This window comes from Physeter macrocephalus, chromosome 9 (genome assembly GCF_002837175.3).
Source record: "Physeter macrocephalus isolate SW-GA chromosome 9, ASM283717v5, whole genome shotgun sequence".
Taxonomy (NCBI): domain Eukaryota; kingdom Metazoa; phylum Chordata; class Mammalia; order Artiodactyla; family Physeteridae; genus Physeter; species Physeter macrocephalus.
The window spans coordinates 93050865-93070940 of record NC_041222.1 but is presented as its reverse complement, the minus strand read 5'-3'; the positions used below and the strand labels follow the sequence as shown (position 1 = coordinate 93070940).

The 20076-nt window shown below is 43.7% G+C and overlaps 2 protein-coding genes across 11 annotated transcripts in view; both read right to left on the bottom strand.

The window, feature by feature from the left end:
• Positions 1-11031, bottom strand: part of SLC39A14 (solute carrier family 39 member 14) — a 44819-nt gene extending 33788 nt beyond the window's left edge. For 2 of the 5 annotated variants that reach the window (XM_007126305.3, XM_007126306.3), the window contains exon 1: positions 10892-11031. Coding sequence is in view for 1 of the 5 variants with exons in the window: in XM_028494185.2 (XP_028349986.1) it covers positions 10293-10377 (85 nt within the window). In the remaining 4 variants the exon portion in view is untranslated. Of the gene's footprint in view, positions 1-9626; positions 9938-10292; positions 10430-10891 lie in introns of those variants that run through there. The other 3 variants (XM_028494186.2, XM_028494185.2, XM_028494187.2) reach the window with 3 other exon arrangements.
• The window catches only part of PIWIL2 (piwi like RNA-mediated gene silencing 2), a 111236-nt gene continuing 93163 nt past the window's right edge, over positions 2004-20076 (bottom strand). For 4 of the 6 annotated variants that reach the window (XM_055087309.1, XM_055087310.1, XM_055087312.1 and 1 more), the window contains one exon: positions 19436-19883. In XM_055087309.1, the coding sequence (XP_054943284.1) occupies positions 19601-19883 (283 nt within the window). In that variant the 3' untranslated portion in view covers positions 19436-19600. The other 2 variants (XM_055087313.1, XM_007126303.4) reach the window with 2 other exon arrangements.

Sequence of the window (20076 nt, the reverse complement as noted above, 5' to 3'; positions counted from 1 at the left end):
AAAAAAAAAGGTTCTGAAGAACCTAGGGGCAGGACAGGAATAAAGACGCAGACATAGAGAATGGACTTGAGGACATGGGGAGGGGGAAGGGTAAGCCGGGACGAAGTGAGAGAGTGGCATGGACATATATACACTACCAAATGTAAAACAGATACCTAGTGGGAAGCAGCCGCGTAGCACAGGGAGATCAGCTCGGTGCTTTGTGACCACCTAGAGGGGTGGGATAGGGAGGTTGGGAGGGAGACGCAAGAGGGAGGAGATATGGGGATATATGTATATGTATAGCTGATTCACTTTGTTATACAGCAGAAACTAACACACCAATGTAAAACAATTATACTCCAATAAAGATGTTAAAAAAATAAATAAATAAAGTCATCTTATAAAGTCCCAATACTGTGGAAATTCATCCCATGGAAATTATCCTGAATGGGGGTATTCAGCTTTAAGGAATTTGATAGAAGTATATATTCAACAACAAATATCTATCAAGTACAAACTTTTGTCTGCACAGGGAATAGAGCAATGACCAAAAAGACAAAAATCCCTACCCTCCTGGAGCTTGCATTCCTTCAGGGCTCATAATAGTGAAAAACTGCAAGCAATCTAAACATACAATAGAAGGGGATTGCTAAAGTAAGGTAATCCATACAATGAAATATATGTAGTTCAAGTCAGAGATTAAGAGTTTAGGGTCTGAATGCAACAGACCTCAGTGTGGATCCTGAATCTGTATTTACTAGCTTCAAGGCTTTGAGTCAAGTCACTACTTCAAGACTTATTTTCCTCCTACAAGAAAACAAAGCTACTAACGGTCTCTCCCTCAGAGCAACTGAGAAAATTAAATGAGATACTGAGTATAAATACAGTGCCTGATACACAGTAATTGCTCAATAAATGTTAGTATTTGGTGAAACAACAAAGGATTAATCTCCAAAATATACAAACAGCTCAGGGAGCTCAATATAAAAAAACCCAAACAATCCAGTAAAAAAATGGGCTGAAGACCTAATTAGACATTTCACCAAGGAAGACATACAGATGGCCAAGAGGCACATGAAAAGATGCTCAACATCACTAATTATTAGAGAAATACAAAATCAAAATTACAATGGAGTATCACCTCACGCCGGTCAGAATGGCCATTATCAAAAAAGCTAGAAACAATAAATGCTGGAAAAGGTGTGGTGAAAAGGGAACCCTCCTACACTGTTGGTGGGAATGTAGATTGATACAACTACTATGGAAAACAGTATGGAGGTTCCTTAAAAAACTAAAAATAGAACTACCATATGACCCAGCAATCCCACTACTGGGCATGTACTCAGAGAAAACCATAATTTAAAAAGAGTCATGTACCACAATGTTCATTGCAGCTCTATTTACCATAGCCAGGACATAGAAGCAACCTAAGCGTCCATCGACAGATGAATGGCTAAAGATGTGGCACATATATACAATGGAATATTACTCAGCCATAAAAAGGAATGAAATTGAGTTATTTGTAGCGAGGTGGATGGACCTAGAGTCTGTCATACAGAGTGAAGTCAGTCAGAAAGAGAAAACAAATACCGTACGCTAACGCATATATATGGAATCTAAAAAAGAAAATGGTACTAATGAACCTAGTTGCAGGGCAGGAATAAAGAGGTAGACACAGAAAATGGACTTGAGGACATGGGGTGGGAGGGCGAAGTGAGGGTAGCATCAACATATATACGCTACCGAATGTAAAGCACTTGGCTGGTGGGAAGCAGCAGCACAGCAAAGGGAGATCCGCTCGGTGCTTTGCGATGACCTAGCGAGGGGGGGATAGGGAGGGGGGGAGGGAGGCTCAAGAGGGAGGGGATATGGGGACATGTGTATGCATATGGCTGATGCGCTTTGTTGTGCAACAGAAACTAACACTGTATTGTGAAGCAATTATACTCCAATAAAGAGCTATTAAAAAAAAAAGTATTGGGTGGAATGACATGGAAAGATGTTCACATGTTAAGTGAAAAAAAAAAGTCTACAAAACTATGTACAGCAGACCAGTTTTCTTTAAAATGTATGCATTCATAGAAAAAACTAAAAATATATAACAAACTGTTATTTCTTGGTAGTGGGTTTAATGGTAACTTCTGTTATCTTTTTAGTACTCTGTAGTTTCTACAATGAACTTGCATTACTTTAAGAAGGTTAAGGGAGTTTCCTGGTGCTCTAGTGGTTAGGATTTGGCATGCTTTCACTGCCGTGGCTAGGGTTCAATCCCTGGTCGGGGTAACTGAGATCCTGCAAGTTGTGCAGGGCAGCCAAAAAAAAAAAAGAAGAAAGTTCATTTTAGAGTTCAATTAGGAAATGGGAAAGGCTTTTTAAAAAAATTATTTTATTTTATTTTGATTTTTTAAAAAAATTATTTATTTTTGGCTGCATTGGGTCTTCATTGCTGCACACGGGCTTTCTCTAGTTGCAGAGAGAGGGGGCTACTCTTTGTTGCAGTGCGCGGGCTTCTCATTGCGGTGGCTCCTCTTGTTACTAGAGCACGGGCTCTAGAGTGCAGGCTCAGTAGCTGTGGCACACGGGCTTAGTTTTTCCGCGGCACGTAGGATCTTCCCGGACCAGGGCTCGAATCCGTGTCTCCTGCATTGGCAGGCGGATTCTTAACCGCTGTGCCACCAGGGAGGCCCGGGAAAGGCTTAATGATGACCAAGTGGAAGCCTTTTCTCTACCCTTTTTAAAGATCTTCACTTAGAGTCTGGAGGTGGATTCCAGTCCTAATCTGCCACGGGCTGGACTTCATGTGTGCCTGGTGCCCCAACCTGGCTGCCCCAGTGAGCAGGGCCTCACCTCAGTTCTCCTGAATCAGAGCTTCCTGGGTGAGATCCACGTATCTGTACGTGTAGTTCTGACACATCAACCTGGCTCTTGTCTGGGGCACTGGTCTGACATTTCAGTCTAGTCAGGACTGCTGGACTAGACACAGACTATCTCTGACACTCTGTGATTTACAGAAACTCTTTGAAGTCAGTTCCCCCTCTCTGCCAAATGGGTACTGCAATCTCTGCCCTGCCCTTCCTACAGGGAAACTAACACTCAGTGAGAACTCCTTGCACAGAGACGAACTGTTGGCATTGCAAAGTGTCTAGCATGTAGGGACTCTGAAGCCAGAGTCCTCAATCATTTATACCCACCTGGTTCTCAGATCTGTGTCAACACGAGGGGAGCAGGCAGTCTGAGGCTGGGCCCTTGCCTCCTCGACAGCCAGGCCTGCTCTCTGACTCTGGTCGAAAAACAAATCTCCCTTCTCTTTTGCAGCTCTGTGAACCACAGTTTACAAAGGACAGCTCCCCCCATCCTGAGCATAGTGGGTTGAATAATACCCCCCCAAATCCAGGTCTACCCAAAACCTCAGAATGGAACCTTATTGAAAACTATGGTCTTTGCAGATATAATGATTTAAGGATCTCAGAGATGAAGTCATCTTGGATTTAGGGTAGTCCCTAAATCCGATGATTACTATGTTTATAAGATAAAGGAGAGGGAGATTGGGACACAGAGGAGAAGACCATGTGAAGACAGAGGCAGAGATGGGAGTGATGCTGCCACAAGCCAAGGAACACTTGCAGCCACTAGAAGCTGGAAGAGGCAAGGAAGGATTCCCCCTAGAGCCTTCAGAGTGAATGTGGCCTTGTTGACCGCTTGATTTCAGCCTTCTGGCCTCCAGATCTAATAAATTTCTGTTGTTTTAAGCCACAGAGTGTGGTCATTTGTTAGGGTGGCCTTAGGAAACTAATACTTTGATGATGGAATTAAGGATCGATAACTTTTATCTGAGACTCTCTTGCTATGGTTGGCAAAATTCCAAGATGGCCCCCAATGACCCTTGTCTTTGTGTATGGGCAGGACCTGAAAATGAGATATCATTCCTGTTATTAGGTTACATTATCTTCCAAAAGGGATTTTGCTGATATCAGCTGACCAAATTATTTGAACTTAAGATAGAGAAATGATCCTGTATGGGTCAGAACTAATCAGGTGATAGGCTCCTCCTGGCGAAAGGGATTTGAACCAGAGAAGGATTTAACATGAGAGTAACTTTTCCAGTGTGGAAGTCCAGCAGACCCCGATTTAACCAAGTGATCCAGGAAAACATCACTAGTAATGAGACGTCAACATCATGAATGCCTTGATACGATGCTCTTAAAAGGATGCAACATAATTTTTGTGATATTCTTGCTAAAAATACACGACCTCATTCTAAGGAAGAAAGACAGAGGAACAGTTACAGATTGAAGGAGACTAAAGAGAAATAACAACTAAATGCAACATGGGATGGCAGACTGGATCCTGGGACAGAATACATCAGTGAAAATATTGGTAAAATTTAAATAAGGCCTGTAGTTTAAAGTTTTGCACCAATGTTGATTTCCTGTTCTTGATAATTATACTATGGAGTGAGGGATATAAAAGAACTCTGCTATATTCTTTGCAACTTTTAAGTCTAAAATTAGTTTTTAAAAAAAGGTTTAAAATGAAAGGAAATGATTGAGCAGATTAACGGAGGTTGCCTCAGGGCCACAGGATTAGACTTCTCCCATACTTCTTTATACTTGTCAGCAAGTATGCATTACTCTCGATAATCAGGGGCAGGAGGTTGGATGGAGTAAGTGGACTGATGCAAAGGATGTAGATTTGGGGCCACTGGAGTTGCTCTGGATAAGAGCAGGCTGGACCCCAAGACACCACTGCTGAAACGAGCAGCAAGTCTTTGATAGGGAAACAGCTAAAACTTAGAGAATATTGGTACCTTAGACCCCAGAGCCCTTCTAAATAACTGGATCCCACCTAAATTTCTAGCCATGTCACTTGCTCTTTCCTCTATCAGCCACTCTGACCTAGGGTGACCACCCCTGCCCCAGGAATATACATCTCAATGCCATTATTCACACAACTCTCCCGGCCAGGAGCCCTCCCTCTCTTCTTAGCTTTCAAAACTCGCTCAATTCCACCTCTAGGAAGCCTTCCCAGACCACTCCTGCCCCCAATCGCATTGCCTTCTACAGGCCTCTTTAAGTATCTCTTGTCTGTTCCACTCAATGGAGCTTAACGAATGCCACAGATAGCATGTTAAGTTTCCATATGTACTCAGCTCATCCCCACACATATTTTACAAGCCTCTTTGGAACAGAGACAGTGTTTGCCTGTCTTCATGGAGCGGGAGCTCTCTTAGCTGAGCTCTGCTGGCTGGGCCCATCCCTGCAGCAAAGATGCCCCCTCTGCTGTCACCAGTTCAGGATTCATTGACCAAGAGTCTGTTGTGTCTGTTCCCAAACTTCTTCTTTTTTTCTTTTTTAAAATAAATTTATTTATTTATTTTTGGCCGTGTTGGGACTTCGTTGCTGCATGCGGCCTTTCTCTAGTTGCGGCAGGTGCTACTCTTCATCGCAGTGGGCAGGCTTCTCATTGTGGTGGCTTCTCCTGTTGCAGAGCTCAGGCTCTAGGCACACAGGCTTCAGTAGTTATGGCTTGTGGGCTCTACAGCGCAGGCTCGGTAGTTGTGGTGCACGGGGCTTAGTTGCTTCACGGCATGTGGGATCTTCACGGACCAGGGCTCGAACCCGTGTCCCCTGCATTGGCAGGCAGATTCTTAACCACTGCACCACCAAGGAAGTCCATTCCCAAACTTCTTTATGCCAGTTGTTTGTTTTTATGATTCTAATTTAATTAAATAGTAACTGAAATATAAATGGAGAAAAAGTTTTGATTTCTACAAAAATGAAACTAAGTGATCTAGAAGAGCAATTCTGAAATTGTGGTCTTAGATGACACCTAAGGTCACTGAGACTGTTTCAGGTCTGCAAGGTAAAAACTAGTTTTATTATAAAATTAAGATGTTAAAAGCTTTTTCACTCTCATTTTTGAGTAGCTACATGAAGTGTGATCAATGTGTGCCTATGCAGTCTTAAGTTTTCTGAAAATTTCTAAGGTAGAAGTTTAGGGTATAAATATGTGTGTTCTCAGAGATTAACTCAGTTTGTTTTCAGAGATTAACTCGGTTTGTCCACCAAGTATTTACCAGCAAATGTATGCTATACCTATTTTAACTTGTTATCTCATTATTATCTAATAAATCATTATTTTGAAATCCTGAAGATGCACAAAAAATGTAAAAATAATGCCACTTTTTCCTCGACTTTTTTTTTATTTTGGAAAGTTATTTTTCATAAAAATATGCTTTTTATGTTAACATGTAATGACTTATTTTATTCATTTAAAATAGTGAATGAATAAACAACTTTTTATATGTTTTAATTTTTAACATGGTAAATAATAGATATAGCCAATAAATGAAAGACAATATTAAGGAATCCTAGGATCAGAAAGTTTGAGAACTGCTTATCTAGAAAGATGTGTTACAAATGGAAAAAAAAAAAGATTAAATTAGGTGTGTGCATTAAAAAAGTAGGATTCTGCACATGGACTGGTTTACAAATGTCTTAAGTTCTTGCTCTATTATTATTTTTTAATGGAGACTAATTAACAGATGTATATATCCTGTCACCCAGCAATCTCACTTCTGAGAATTTCTTCTGTAGTCATACACATAGGAAATGCCATTTGTAAAGTTATTCACTGTAGCACTGTACATAATGACAAAATACTGGAAACAACCCAAGTTGGGGGAGAGAGGGAGGCAAGATATGTTGGTTTAAAAATTACTTTTGCTTTCCTATTCTGGAATAATATGCAGCTATAGTAAAAGAATAATAAAAGTATCTCTGTGCCGATGGGGAAAGATCTAGAATAGTTGCTAGATGAAAAAAGCAAGGTGCTAAACAATGCCTAAAATGTTAACTTATAGGATTTGTAAAAATGGGGTGGGGTGGGCAGAGGTGAGACTTTTCACTGTATGGGGTGAGGGGGGTGTGTAGTTGCTTTTTCAAGTTTTTTATCCTCCCGATCTTTGAACTATGTGAATATATAGCCCAGTGAAAAGATTTTTTTCTTCCAGTTTTATTGATATATAATTGACATATGGTGAAAAAAATTTAATAAAAGAAACAAAAAAATCACAGGTGTGATTTTTATATACTAACAATTTGCAAGTTTAAATAGGGCACCTAGAGGCCCAAAGAAAAAGGCTTAGCCCTGAATCAAGCTTTGGCAAATAAAGATATATGCACATTGGGAGTGGGGGAATTGGATGAAGGCAGCTGAAAGGTACAAACTTCCAGTTATAAGAAAAATAAGTACTAGGGAAGTAATGTACAACACGGTAAATATAATTAACACTGCTGTAGGTTATATATGAAAGTTGAGAGTTAAATCTTAAAGAGTTCTCATCACAAGGAAAAAAAAATTTTTCTATTTCTTTAATCTTTTATCTCTATGAGATGATGTATGTTCATTAAATTTATTGTGGTACTCATTTCATAACTATATAAATCAAACCATTATGCTGTACACCTTAAACTTACACAGTGCTGTATGTCAGTTATATCGCAATAAAACTGGAAGAAAAAAATGCATGCACATGTTTTTAAGGAAAAATGAATTGTTTAAAACAGGGATTTAAAAAAAAATTCCCAACGTTTAGCTGACATTTTTTATTAATTACTAATTCTGAGTGCATTGAGTAAGAGCCTCTAGGGACCCAATGGTAATAAATTCAGGACAGTCACATTCTCATGCCACCAAACCCCAGGACTCTCCTGGGCCTGAGGCTGGAGGAAGGTTAGAAGGCCTGGTGATGCAGTCAGATCTGAGGCAAGGAATTTGGTTTCCCACATAGGGGCATACCAAGCGCTCTCTCCAGGCTGATTCTGTGGCCACCTTCCCTCCCAAAGGGGGCTCTGCCTCTGGATCTCACCTGGGGCCCAACAAGCGGTCCCCCCCGGGAGCCTCGATGGCCACAGTAAGGGTGAGAACAAGACAGCTGGGCCTCGGAGACCTTGTGGTGAGGTTGCCCTGCTTGCCCCAAGAAGGGCACGAGGCCCCTGGCTGGCGGTAGACTCTGGACTCCTTATCTGCAGGCATTCTGCCAGCCCGTCAGCCTCGAGGTCAGCAAAGTCCCATTGTAGACATCGAGAGTCTTGCCTGGGGCCCCATCATCATGACCCTTCCTCAGCCTCTCCCCACCCTCTTATGTCTCCAGGGAGTTAGGAAGAGAGGGGAGAAGACTCCTCCAGAAGAAATGTCTATCCACACAAGCAGAGAACTTCCCAAGTAAGCACAGGGACAACTGGCTCCTTTTTCTTCATGTTTTCAAGGAAAAGTCTAGGATTATCAGCAATTTTATCATCACACTTAGGAATAAAAACTGCACCTTTCTTTGGTCCTCTCAATTAAGCCTCTTGGCCACTAGCAAACAATGTGACTTGTCAACACCAGTTAACCTCTCTAGATCCAGTTTCTTTAGTTGTAAAACATAGGGCCTAGACTCGAAGATTCCCAAAGTCCCTCCAGTTCAATATCCTATCATGGGTGGTTCTGCAAAACGCTTAAGCGTTATTTTCTGCAGGCATCAAGTACAAAAAGGCTGAATTATTCTGGAGGAGATCCCGATTTCCAGACATACACATCTGTTCATGGCACTGCCACTTAGATCGCAAGATCCTGTAAATACTGGACACGGATTGACGGTCCTCCTGGAATTGAGTGAGGTGTGAACAGGTAAGGAAGAGAAGATGATGGTAGGCGTTTGAAAACCGAACCAGTCCAGTGACTGATAATTTACTGTGCGTGCGCATGCGCCAACACGCATGCGCGCATGCGTGCATATACACACGCAGTGTTAGTCCTACCCGCCTATTATCAGCCCGGAAAAGGGGTATCTCCGTTACCTGAAAGAATCAAAGTAGCTCCCAAAACCAAAGGTGGAAAAAAAAGTCTTTGTGGGACAGTGAATATGTGGAACAATCCCTGGCAGGCCATTGAAAAGAGGCCTATCCGGAAAGGCATGGAAATTGCATCCATGTTCCCAAGGAGGTGATGAATCAACCCTACGTCTGGGCTCATACCATTCCTACAACCCAACCTACCTATCAGCTCCTGGGACCCCTAAATAATCCACTCCATCCCAGAGATGATGATGATAATGATGATGTAGATGATCACAAACCTCTACTATGCTCCAGGCACAACCACAACACGATGCACAACAGTGAGGACAGGTCTACAGAAGTTAAGAAATGTCTCCTGCTGGAGAGTGATGGGGCCAGGATGTGAACAGATTTACCTGGCTCAAAAGCCTGGAATTCTCCTTATACCATCTCTAGTAGAGTGCTGTCTTCTCTGAACCTGACCAAACACAACAGTGTGACCTCTCTTGTGTTGCTACCTTATTCTTCATGTATGGATGTTCTTTCTCCCCCCACAACAAGTGCCTCCAGGAGCCAGGCCCCATCCCTTCTTTGCACTCTCCAGTGGCCATGTGCAGAGCCAAGCACAGACCAGGCACTATGTATTTACATACTGAAGTGATGAAATACTGAGAGCCACGGGGCCCTGGTACCTCATCGTAGTCTTCTTGCCTAAATGACAAGGCCAATCATTATGTTTGGTGCTCTCTAGTCATACCTGCAACCCAGGAAGAGCACCACTAGTCTATATAGTGGCTATCACACAATTTATGAAAAACTCACCTCTGAGCCTCCAACAGGAAATGGAATATGCAGTTTTCAATTTCAGGTGCTAAAAGTTATGATTCTCGACATTCTTTTTCTTGCTTCATTAAGTTTCTCTCAGTTTTTATGGCTCTTGTTTTAAGAGTTAAGGATTAATCGTACATGCTATGGGCAAGAGACCACAGATCTAATCTGACTCCTTCTTCCAGACACAGGGCAAGTTAGGAGCAGAGCTGGGACAGAGGCCAGGAAGCCAGGCCAGTACCCACCACATTACCACCACCACTTCCCAGCAGCCGACCTAACTGGCCTGGGGTTCCTAGGAAAGAGTGACTCCAGACAAAACCAAGCCCAGGGAGGCTCCAGGAGGAATGGTCAGGTCAAAGCTGCTCCTCCCCCCCACCCTTTCTTAGGCCCCCAGGAGAGCCCTCAGCCACTCTCCAAATCATGCTCACATACTCACGGACACCCAGGCCCTAGCAGACTCTAGATCCTCAAAACTGAAGCCACAAGCCAGAGCTGCGGAAAATTTCTTGATTGACTCAATTGGACCCCAGGATCACACTGTAAACTGCTTGGATGGTATTTTTTCCCATTGCCCTAACCCACCAAGAGAGGGCAGCCTGAGCCAGACCACCTAACCCGGTCGGTAGGGACCAAAAAGAGCTAAAAAGCCATGCCCACGGGATAAGCCAGGTCGGAGTTTAGTTAGTCCCTCCTTTGCCATCCTCCAGCTCCTGCTCCGGGCCGGCCGGAAGATACGGGTCATTTATCTCCAGCTGGGAGGCGGTCTGGCCAGGGTGGGGTGAGGGACTCAGTTCCTGAAAAGCAAAGTCCAGACACCAGTGCACCATCAGAGCCGCCCCGTGAGCTGCCCACCAGATTTGCCCATCTACTCTCTGCTTTTTCTGAGCTCGAGTTCATGGGCTCCAGGAAACCTCTCAGTCTTTTAGTGCGGCTATCGACATCCTGCTCCGGCTCCCACATCCCGCGCTCTCCAGCCAAAGGGACCGTAGCTGCGCCTTCTCTTCCCTCGCCACCAAGTAACCCTCGTCGTGGCACCGCGGCCAGGTAGCCAGGTGTCGCCTCCATCCAGCGTCCCGCTCCGCATGCGGGTGCGCCGGAGCGACTTCCGAAACCGCGGCCGGGCTCGGGGTCCTCTGCGCAGCCGTGCCCCCACCCCCACCCGGTGACCCCGAGCCCCGGAGGCGCACTGCTCCCGCGCGCGATGCCCTATCCCCGGGGCACGGAGCCGCCCCTCCCGCACGCCCTCCCCACCTCACCTGAAGCTGGGCGGACGCCACCTAGCCCGGCGCACCCTCACAAACCAGGCCTTCGGGCGGCCCGAAGCGACGGCGGCAGCAGCAGCAGCAGCAGCAGCAGCAGCGCAGCGAGGCCGCCTGCCCTCACCCCCCGGCCTGCGTCCTTCCCCCACGCGGCGCGCATGCCCCGCTATATACCCTGCGCGTCACGGCCGGGCCCGCCCCCGCTCTCGCCCCGCCCCGCCCCCGCCCCACCCCACTCTCCCCAGGGCCTGCCACGTGGGGCCCTGGCTGGCTGTAGGGCTACGTGTGAGCTGACTGCCAGCCGCCCGCTAGACCCGACCAGCGCTTGGCTTGCCCAGGCTTGCGGGGCGAGCCAGCGCACTTCTGCGCCTAGCCCGCCGAGAGCCTAGCTTCATCTCGTAACGCTGCCGCGAATTCCATCCCACAGGCTCCTCCTTCCTCTGGAAACCTCCCATTAAGACCTTTCCCTCCTTACGTAGGAAGTTCTCACAACCCGGCCTCCATCTCCTCGGAGTTAACACTGCTACCCACCTAATATGTGTGTATATATATATATATATATATAAACACTTCTGATTAATGTAAAAAGCTCGATTCTGAAATACTCCCTGGGAGGGGACGTACCCACAGATGTTTTTACTGCATTTTCCCACCAGACGAAAGAAAAAATTCCTGTTCAAGTTCTAAATAAGCCATATTATACTCACTTTCGAATTAGATGTCGCACCACATATTGCTTAACCGAAAGCTGGGAGAAATGTTAATTTTTGTGTGAGGAGTGTCCTAGGAGTCTTTTCTGATGTGGAGTAGTTCTATTGAGATGTATATCAAGCCTCGGAAATGCAAATTTCTTGAGAAAATAAGCCACCCATTAAATTCCCATTGTTCTGTTCTGCTGGACGTCACGATTATTTCCTCTGCAGCTAAGCCAGCTGCCACCTCGGTCTATGGGACCCAAAGGAAGGGCTTTCCAAGCAGAATTGTAGCCTGTTAGTACCCAAGTCCCCGTTCCAGCTCAATGACTGGTGCTCAGCCGACACTAAGTGTCTCTGTATTTGCACAGGGAAGGGGGACCACATCCCACTCTGCAAGTCCTGGAGAAAGGAAGGCCCATGATGGCAGTGCTTGTGATGAAAGGAAAGCAGACAATCCCTGGAGTGGGTGGCAGGAAGAATCCAGGCCTCGGTGGCAGCCTGTTCCTCCTTAGGAGGAAGGTAGAGAGGGAAAAAGAGAAAAAGCACTGAAGCAAAGCCAGAGCAGGCCAGATTGTGTATGCCACTCTTGAAGAGACTAGCTGGGCCGTGGGTTTTTCTAAAATTTAATTATCCTCACCCTGCAATTACAGTGCTCCAGTTGAGTAAGAGGTGAGGTGATATTACTCTCATTTTCCAAGAGATTTCAAAGTAATTGTATCTCTTGCAGAATCTCCCTCAGAGCCCCTTCATCTTTGTAATAACCCTTTATGTTTGTCTTTCTTGGTTAAACTCGAGTATTTTTCAGACATTATGTCATTCATTTGGGACTCTCAACCCCAAATCCAATGGGCTGTCAGAAATGGACCAGTCTCTACCATGCCTTCCTTTTCTTGAAGTTCTGGAAAAGGAATGAGAAACTCACCCAGTGATTAAGTAAAACAAGCATGCTTCTAACACACGGAGCTCTGAAAAGTTTCAAGCCCATAAAGACATATTACAAAGAGGTGTTAAACTCTTCTTTAAAAACTGAGGTCTAAAAGCAATCCTAAAGGCTCTTCCAGGCAATGTGTCAATACTACAAACAGGGGGGAAGGTACCTTCAGAGAAAGGGGAGGGGAGGCAGGACAAGACACCCCACCACAGGCCCTATCACAGCATTCTCACTTGTTTGCAACCAGCAAGGGGTAGAGCTGCCAAAGTCCACCAGAGCTGATAAGCTATCAGTAATCCATTAGGGAATTCAATTAATTATTAACACAGCTAAAAATCAAAAGGTCTTAACTCTCCATAGCCACCCACACACAAAATTCTTTAGGTATACCCAAAGTCCTGCCTTGTCCCGCAGTCTTTCCTGCCTAGTGCCAGGTTTGGAGCCCCAATTCTTTCTCTCTACCTAATATAGCCCTTTTTCCTCTTATTTCCCCATTTCCACTTGTTAAAATTCTAACTCTTCAAAGCCACCTCCCTTCAGAAAGATTCTTGATTCTCCTGAAGCATATTTGACCTACCTTTTCAAACTCTTTTTACTGTAACCCACAGTAAAAAATATTTTACACTGCATCTCCAGTACAAATAACAACATAGCGAACAAAAATCTTACAAAACTTCCTTAGTATAGTCAACGTTGATATTTTACACTGTTTCAATTTTTTAAAGGCGGTAACAAACCCACTGAATTGATTTCATTGGATCATGATTCACAGAATTAAAACATTTTATATGGTTTATGTACTTGCTTTTCCCTTTAAAAATTATTTCATTTCCATCTCTAACCTCTTTATTGGACCTTAATCTGTCTTGCTTACCAAAGATTTCTGTATATACCTGCATCCCCTAACATAAATCTTGCACATAACAGATGCTCAATAAAATATTAGTTGGATGACTGAACAGGTCAGCTCACAAAAAGTTTGATGTTGGGCAATATTTAAGGAAGTAAACATAAAAATCTGACATTTTCATGACTGCTATTTCTCTTCTGACAAGATGCCACAGCCGCCTGCCTTTTCAAAAGATATGCAGACAGATTTCTTGTAGCTGAAGTGAGTGGAACAGCCTTGAGAAAGAAGCCAGGGAAATGAGACCCTGGCCCAGAGAGTGTACAAAGTGGGACTGGGGACTCGAAATCAAAGCCTGCTCTGTGGTGTGTTGACAAGGTAGACAACCTGATCAGCAGGGTGGGGCAAAGATCGCCCTTCCACCCCGCCAGCTATCAGGCGAGCTCTAGAGAGACTGAAGAGAGAAACCAATGGCGAGGTTTCTAAGACACTTTAAGGGGAAAAATGAGTTTTCTATGTTGTGGCATGTCTTAACGAATTCAAGAGATCAGAAGGAATGTGAAGGTTCTAGTTTACCCAAAATCATGTCAGAGGACTAGCACCCCACACTCTGTCAGACAAAAGAAAACATCTTTAGAAGCCAAATTCGTCATTTCTGTTATCATCCGATGGTTTCAGCAGGCAAAACAAAGTAACTGGGAAAAATAACACTTGGTTCAGTAGCAAGTTATCTATAGGAATTTGTTCATTTCATCTAAGATACCTAATTTGTTGGCATTTAATTGTTCATAGTATTCCTTTATAATCCTTTTAATTTCTGTAAGGTTAGTAGTCCTCTCTTTTCTTTTTTTTCCCCCTGGCCAATCTAGCTAAAGGTTTGCCAATTCTGTTAATCTAAGGAACCAACTTTTGGTTTTGTTGATTTTCTGTATTATTTTTCTATTTTCTATCTCATTAATTTCTCCTCTGATCTTTATTAGAAAATATTGTTATTTTGGTCATCTTTTTATTTATTTATTTATTTTTGGCCGCATTGGGTCTTCATTGTTGCCCGCGGGCTTTCTCTAGTTGAGGCAAGCGGGGGCTACTCTTCGTTGTGTTGCGCGGGCTTCTCACTGCAGTGACTTCTCTTATTGCGGAGCACTGGCTCTAGGCACACAGGCTTCAGTAGTTGTGGCAGGCGGGCTTCAGCAGTCGTGGCACACGGGCTCAGTAGTTGCGGCGCACGGGCTTAGTTGCTCCGCAGCATGTGGGATCTTCCCAGACCAGGGCTCAAACCCATGTCCCCTGCATTGGCAGGCGGATTCTTAACCACTGTGCCACCAGGGAAGTCCCAGTCCTCATCTTTGAATGAATGTTTAGATGGGAACAGAATTCCAAGCTGACTTTGCATTTTTAAGTTATTATTCCTTTTGTCTTGAGCATCTGTTGTGGTTGATAACAAGTCTGCTGCCAGTCTAACTTCTTCTATAAGCAATCTCTCTGGCTGTTTTTAAGATTCTGTCTTTGGTGTTCTGTAGTTTCACTACAGTACATCTCGGAGTGGTTGTGCTTTTCTTTATCCGCAATGAGTTTCTTCAGGTAGAGGATTCATATTTGTCTCTCATTCTGGAAAACTCTGTCTTTATATCGTCCATAATTGTGTGGCTTATTCTTTCTATTTTAACCTGCAGGAACTCTTATTAGACCTTCTCATTCTCTCCTATATCTTCTTTTCCATAGTTCCCATTCATACCTCTGTGTGCTGCAATCCAGTTGATTATTTGTTTCTCCAGGGCTCTGGGCTCTCACCAGTCTGGGCCAATCTTCATGGTAATTTGTCAGCATGTGGTCCTTCCACATGCTAATACGAATTCAGGCTGCACACACCTGTCTGTGGCCCAAGCTTGGGGATTTCTCATAAATGCCTTTCCTCTAACTTTCTTGCTGCTGCCCCAGGATGGTTGGCACGGACCTTCTACTCTACTCCCCTTCCAGGCTCCAGCTCTCTTCATCTAGGAGAATTCACCCAGCAATCCTGAACTCATTGGGTCTAAGGCTGCATCTTCTATCCTTATCTGAAATGAAAAAGCTCAGTGCTCCTGTCCGTGCATTTTGTCCATAACCCTGGGATGCTGTGTTGCCATCAAATATAACCACTCTGGCTTCCCTTTCTTTCTTGTGCCTCAATATTTTCCCTCCTTCCTCCTTCTCCCCATCTTCTTCTCTTCCCTCGTTCCATTTCCTGAAAACACAGCTACTTAACATAAAAAAATTTTTTTTTTTTTTCTATTTTGGCCAACCTTCATCAGTATGGTCAGCTCAAGTCTGCCGTGTTGCCAGAAGTCTCCCGTACTCATTCTTTTTCTTTTTTTTTGTGCTGCGCAACTTGGGGGATTCTCAGTTCCCTAACCAGGGATCCAGGGATTGAACCCCAGCCAGGGCAGTGAAAGCACCGAATCCTCACCTCTAGACCAGCAAGGAACATCCACACTTACTCATTCTTAAAAATATGTATTTTTTAGAATAGCTTTAGGTTCACAGCACAGTTTGCAGAGAGTAAAGATTTCCTGTATACGTACAGCCTCCCCCATTATCAACATCGCCCACAAGAATGATACATGTGTTACAATTAGTGAACCTACATCAACTTATCATAATCACCTAAAGTCCCAGTTTACATCAGGGTTCATGCTTAGTGTTTCACAGTCTATGGGTTTACACAATTATATAATAACATGTATCCACCAATACAATATCATACAGAATAGTTTCCTTGCCCTAAAAATCCTCTGTGTTCTGCCCATTCATCCCTCCTCTCCCCTAACACCTGACCCTTTCACTGTCTCTATAGTTTTTGCCTTTTCCAGAATGTTATATAGTTGGAATCATACAATATGTAACATTTTCAGATTGGCTTCTTTCACTCAGTAATATGCATTTAAGTTTCCTGCAGGTCTTTCCAATAGCTTGATAGCTCATTGCTTTTCAGCACTGAATAATATTCCACTGTCTTGTCATACCACCGTTTATCTATTCACCTACTGATGGACATCTTGGTTGCTTACAAGTTTTGGCAATTATGGATAAAGCTGCTTTAAACATTCATGTGCAGGTTTCTGTGTGGACAAAAGTTGTAAACTCATTTGGGCAAATACCAAGCAGTGTGATTGCTTGATCATATGATAAAAATATGTTTAGTTTTGTAAGAAACTACCAAACTTTCTTCCAAAGCGGCTATACTATTTCGCATTCCCTCAGGCAATGATGAGTGCATGTTGTTCCACATCCTCACCAGCATTTGGTGGTGTCAGTGTTTTGGATTTTGGCCATTCTAATAGGTGTGCAGTGGTGTCTCATTTTAATTTGTAATTCTCTAATGACATATGATGTTGAGCATCAACATATGATGTTCGAGCCCTGGCCCTGGAAGATCCCACATGCCACGGAGCAACTAAGCCCGTGCGCCACAACTACTGAGCCTGCACCCTAGAGCCTGCGAGCCACAACCACTAAAGCCCAGGGGCCTAGAGCCTGTGCTCCACAACAAGAGAAGCCACCGCAACGAGAAGCCCGCGCACCGCAACAAAGAGTAGCCCCCGCTCGCCGCCAACTAGAGAAAGCCCGCATAGCAACAAAGACCCAATGCAGCCAATAAATAAAAATTTTTTTTTAAGACATTTTTTTTTTTAATTTTAAAAAATTAAAAAAAAAGAAACTGGGTTCTTTCAAGAACGAGTTCAAGAAGCACTGCATCATTTAAGATGGAGTTTCTAAATAAATAGAAAAGGACGTAGTGGTGAGGCAAGCAGCCAGGGTGCTTTGGGAAGGTATTTTTAAAGGTTACAGACACCATGAAGTACATGCAAAGAAGGGCAAGCATTAGGAAAAGGTGAGAAGAGAGGGCCACCCTTAGGAGCTGGCTCTCACTTAGGCTAACAGAAATTGTCTGATGGGAAAAGAGATTTTTGAAAACAAGACAACACACACACAGTTGCCTCATTTGTCCCAAAGGAAGACTGTTAGCGTCTTTTCCAAGAAATCTTACTGCCAGATCTCAGTGAAATTACCTGGGTACTAATAATGGAGCTGCATCCAGCATGCCTAGTAACAAATTAGTAATTTTAACAAGTGTTACCGCTCTACAAAGGAAAAGAACTATATCAATATTTTATGTCAATGACATTATTTCAAACACAACTACACATTTATACAATTTGTTTTTATTTATTACCCACCCCATGACCCAGTCATTTCACATTAAGACTGAAAAAACAAGACAAGAAAACCAGGAATAAAAAGTGAAATTTTTGTATTATATTCAAGTATTTGCCTTTTCTGATTATATAAGAGAAAATGAGTATTAGGAAATCTAACTTCAAAAGAGAAATTCAAAATGCTTCCAAAGAGAATCAGAGACTGTTAAACCAAAAACCAGTGATCCAATGTGTCTGATTCCATGGTGTTTAAATCCCAGGTCTCAGCCTTCCGCTGTCCCTCACTCCAAACGGAACCGAAGTGCACTTGAGACCACTGACACCCAGAGCCGCTCAGCCTCTGCCAACGCAATGCTTGCTCAGTTTTCTTCTTCTAAAGATTTTTTAGCTGAAGTTTCTCTTCTCACACACTGTCATATAAAATAGGGATTTCTGCTTCATCCCCTCCCTGCCATCATACCAAAAAATAAATAAATGCAAATGTGAAAAGATTAAACGTAACTGTCTTTTAAAACCCAGGTAAAGCAAGATATGACTGAATTAGCCCTGAAGGGACTGGAAATTTTTTAAACGGGGAAAAATAAACACACAAAAACAGTGCTTCCCCAAAACACTGAAACCCACAGACACAGTGACAGCTTTCTAAACTGAAATGTCTGGACTTTGGAAGGAGTGTCATGTTTCCCAAAGCCAACTTCTAGAAATCGTAACATGGATTCAGAAGAACTCCTAACAAAATGAGCCAACAGCCGGGAAGAGGGTATTGAGCAAGGGAAATGAGTGATTCAATTTGCAAACGTATCAACAGAAAAGTAGGTGACACACTGGGGAGAAAGGGTCAAGAAAAGCTCATGCCCCATCATGAACCTTCCAAGCTGCTGAATTTCACAGGTTCTGATGCTTAATTTTAAAAAAACTGAAACTTACTAAAGATCAGTAAAAAGGAGCAAAGCTGTCTTTGTGCCTGAGTGTGTGTCTATGTGGCAGGGAGGGAGGTAGTAAGAAATCAACATGGCACGCTATAAAGCAACTAAAATATACAGAAAAAACTGCATTTGGCCTCTCTTAGGAGGCCAAGGAATAGCTAAACACCTCTTTCAAAGCCAGCTCAAGTCACGTGTCATCAACTCAATCCCTAGAGAAGATTAGGTCAGCAAGGGCCTGACTATCCCACCAGCTGGTTTTACTACATGCCTTTCACATTTTCCAGCAATAGGCATATCTTGAAAAACCTTGCTTTCTTACCTTTCCCAGTTGCCCAAATAAAGTAGCTCTCTACTTTAAGAAACTTGCAAAGACTTCATTCATTATCACCTCTGGCACCAGAAATGGGAACTGCTTATCAGTAAACAGAGTTTGTAAGTGCAATCGCTGCTTCTGCGGGTTTCTACAGCTCAAGTTGGCTTTGGAGGCTCTAAAGGGTCCCCTGTCTTCACCCACCCCATCTACACAGTAGCAGACTACCCCCATGTGCTCTACAAAGGCAACAAGACAATTTCTAGCTGATCCTTAGGGTGGAACCTGCTTCTTGGTGATTATCAGGTTTAAAAGAGAAAAGAAAAAAAAGGTATCTTATTCTACTGGGTTGGTGAAAGGGAAAACACCAACACAAAACCCCTTTCAGCCACTGTTAATCCTGCACAGCTGAGTTCACAGCTGAGTCCAGAAGTCTGATTGCTCTGACCAGCCCATGTCCTGATTGTTCAGTCACAGGAAGAACAGGTTCTCACACAGCTGGATGGCTGGTTCATGATGCAAGATTTGTCCTGACAGGAAAGCTAGCTTGTGGGCATACTTGCAAGGAGCTGGAACTCTAATGGTACCAGGCCAATTCCAGTACATGTGGCACAGTTTGAAAGTCAACCTGTAGGTCAAGAAGAAAACATGATCCTTTTCACTTTCCACGTTCACTTTGGAGCACATTATGTACTTCTGGGTGTGTGACACAGCATACTTACCAGCAAACTGGGGGACTGAGGAATATATGATGCAACTTTTGGGAATCATTATTTTTAAGTGGAATTGTATCTGTTTCCACTATTTGTAAGTCAAGAGGGCATGGGGAAAGTCCCACTTTAGGTACTCCTCTTTTTTTTTTTTTTTTTTTTTTTTTTTGGTGGTACGCGGGCCTCTCACTGCTGTGGCCTCTCCCGTTGCGGAGCACAGGCTCCGGACGCGCAGGCTCAGCGGCCATGGCTCACCGGCCCAGCCGCTCCGCGGCACGTGGGATCCTCCCGGACCGGGGCACGAACCCGTGTCCCCTGCATCGGCAGGCGGACTCTCAACCACTGCGCCACCAGGGAAGCCTCTAGGTGCTCCTCTTTTTATATCAAAACAAGGAAAACAGCAAGGAGAACATGTTTTTGTTTTTGCCTCAAGAAAAAGCTGCAGAAAGGTAAGTACCCCAGCAAAGTATTTACAAGAGCAATGCATCTCAAACCTGGCTGTGTGTCATAATCATTAGAAGCAGAGGTTTTTTTTGTTTTTTTTTTGTTTTGTTTTTTGTTTTTTTT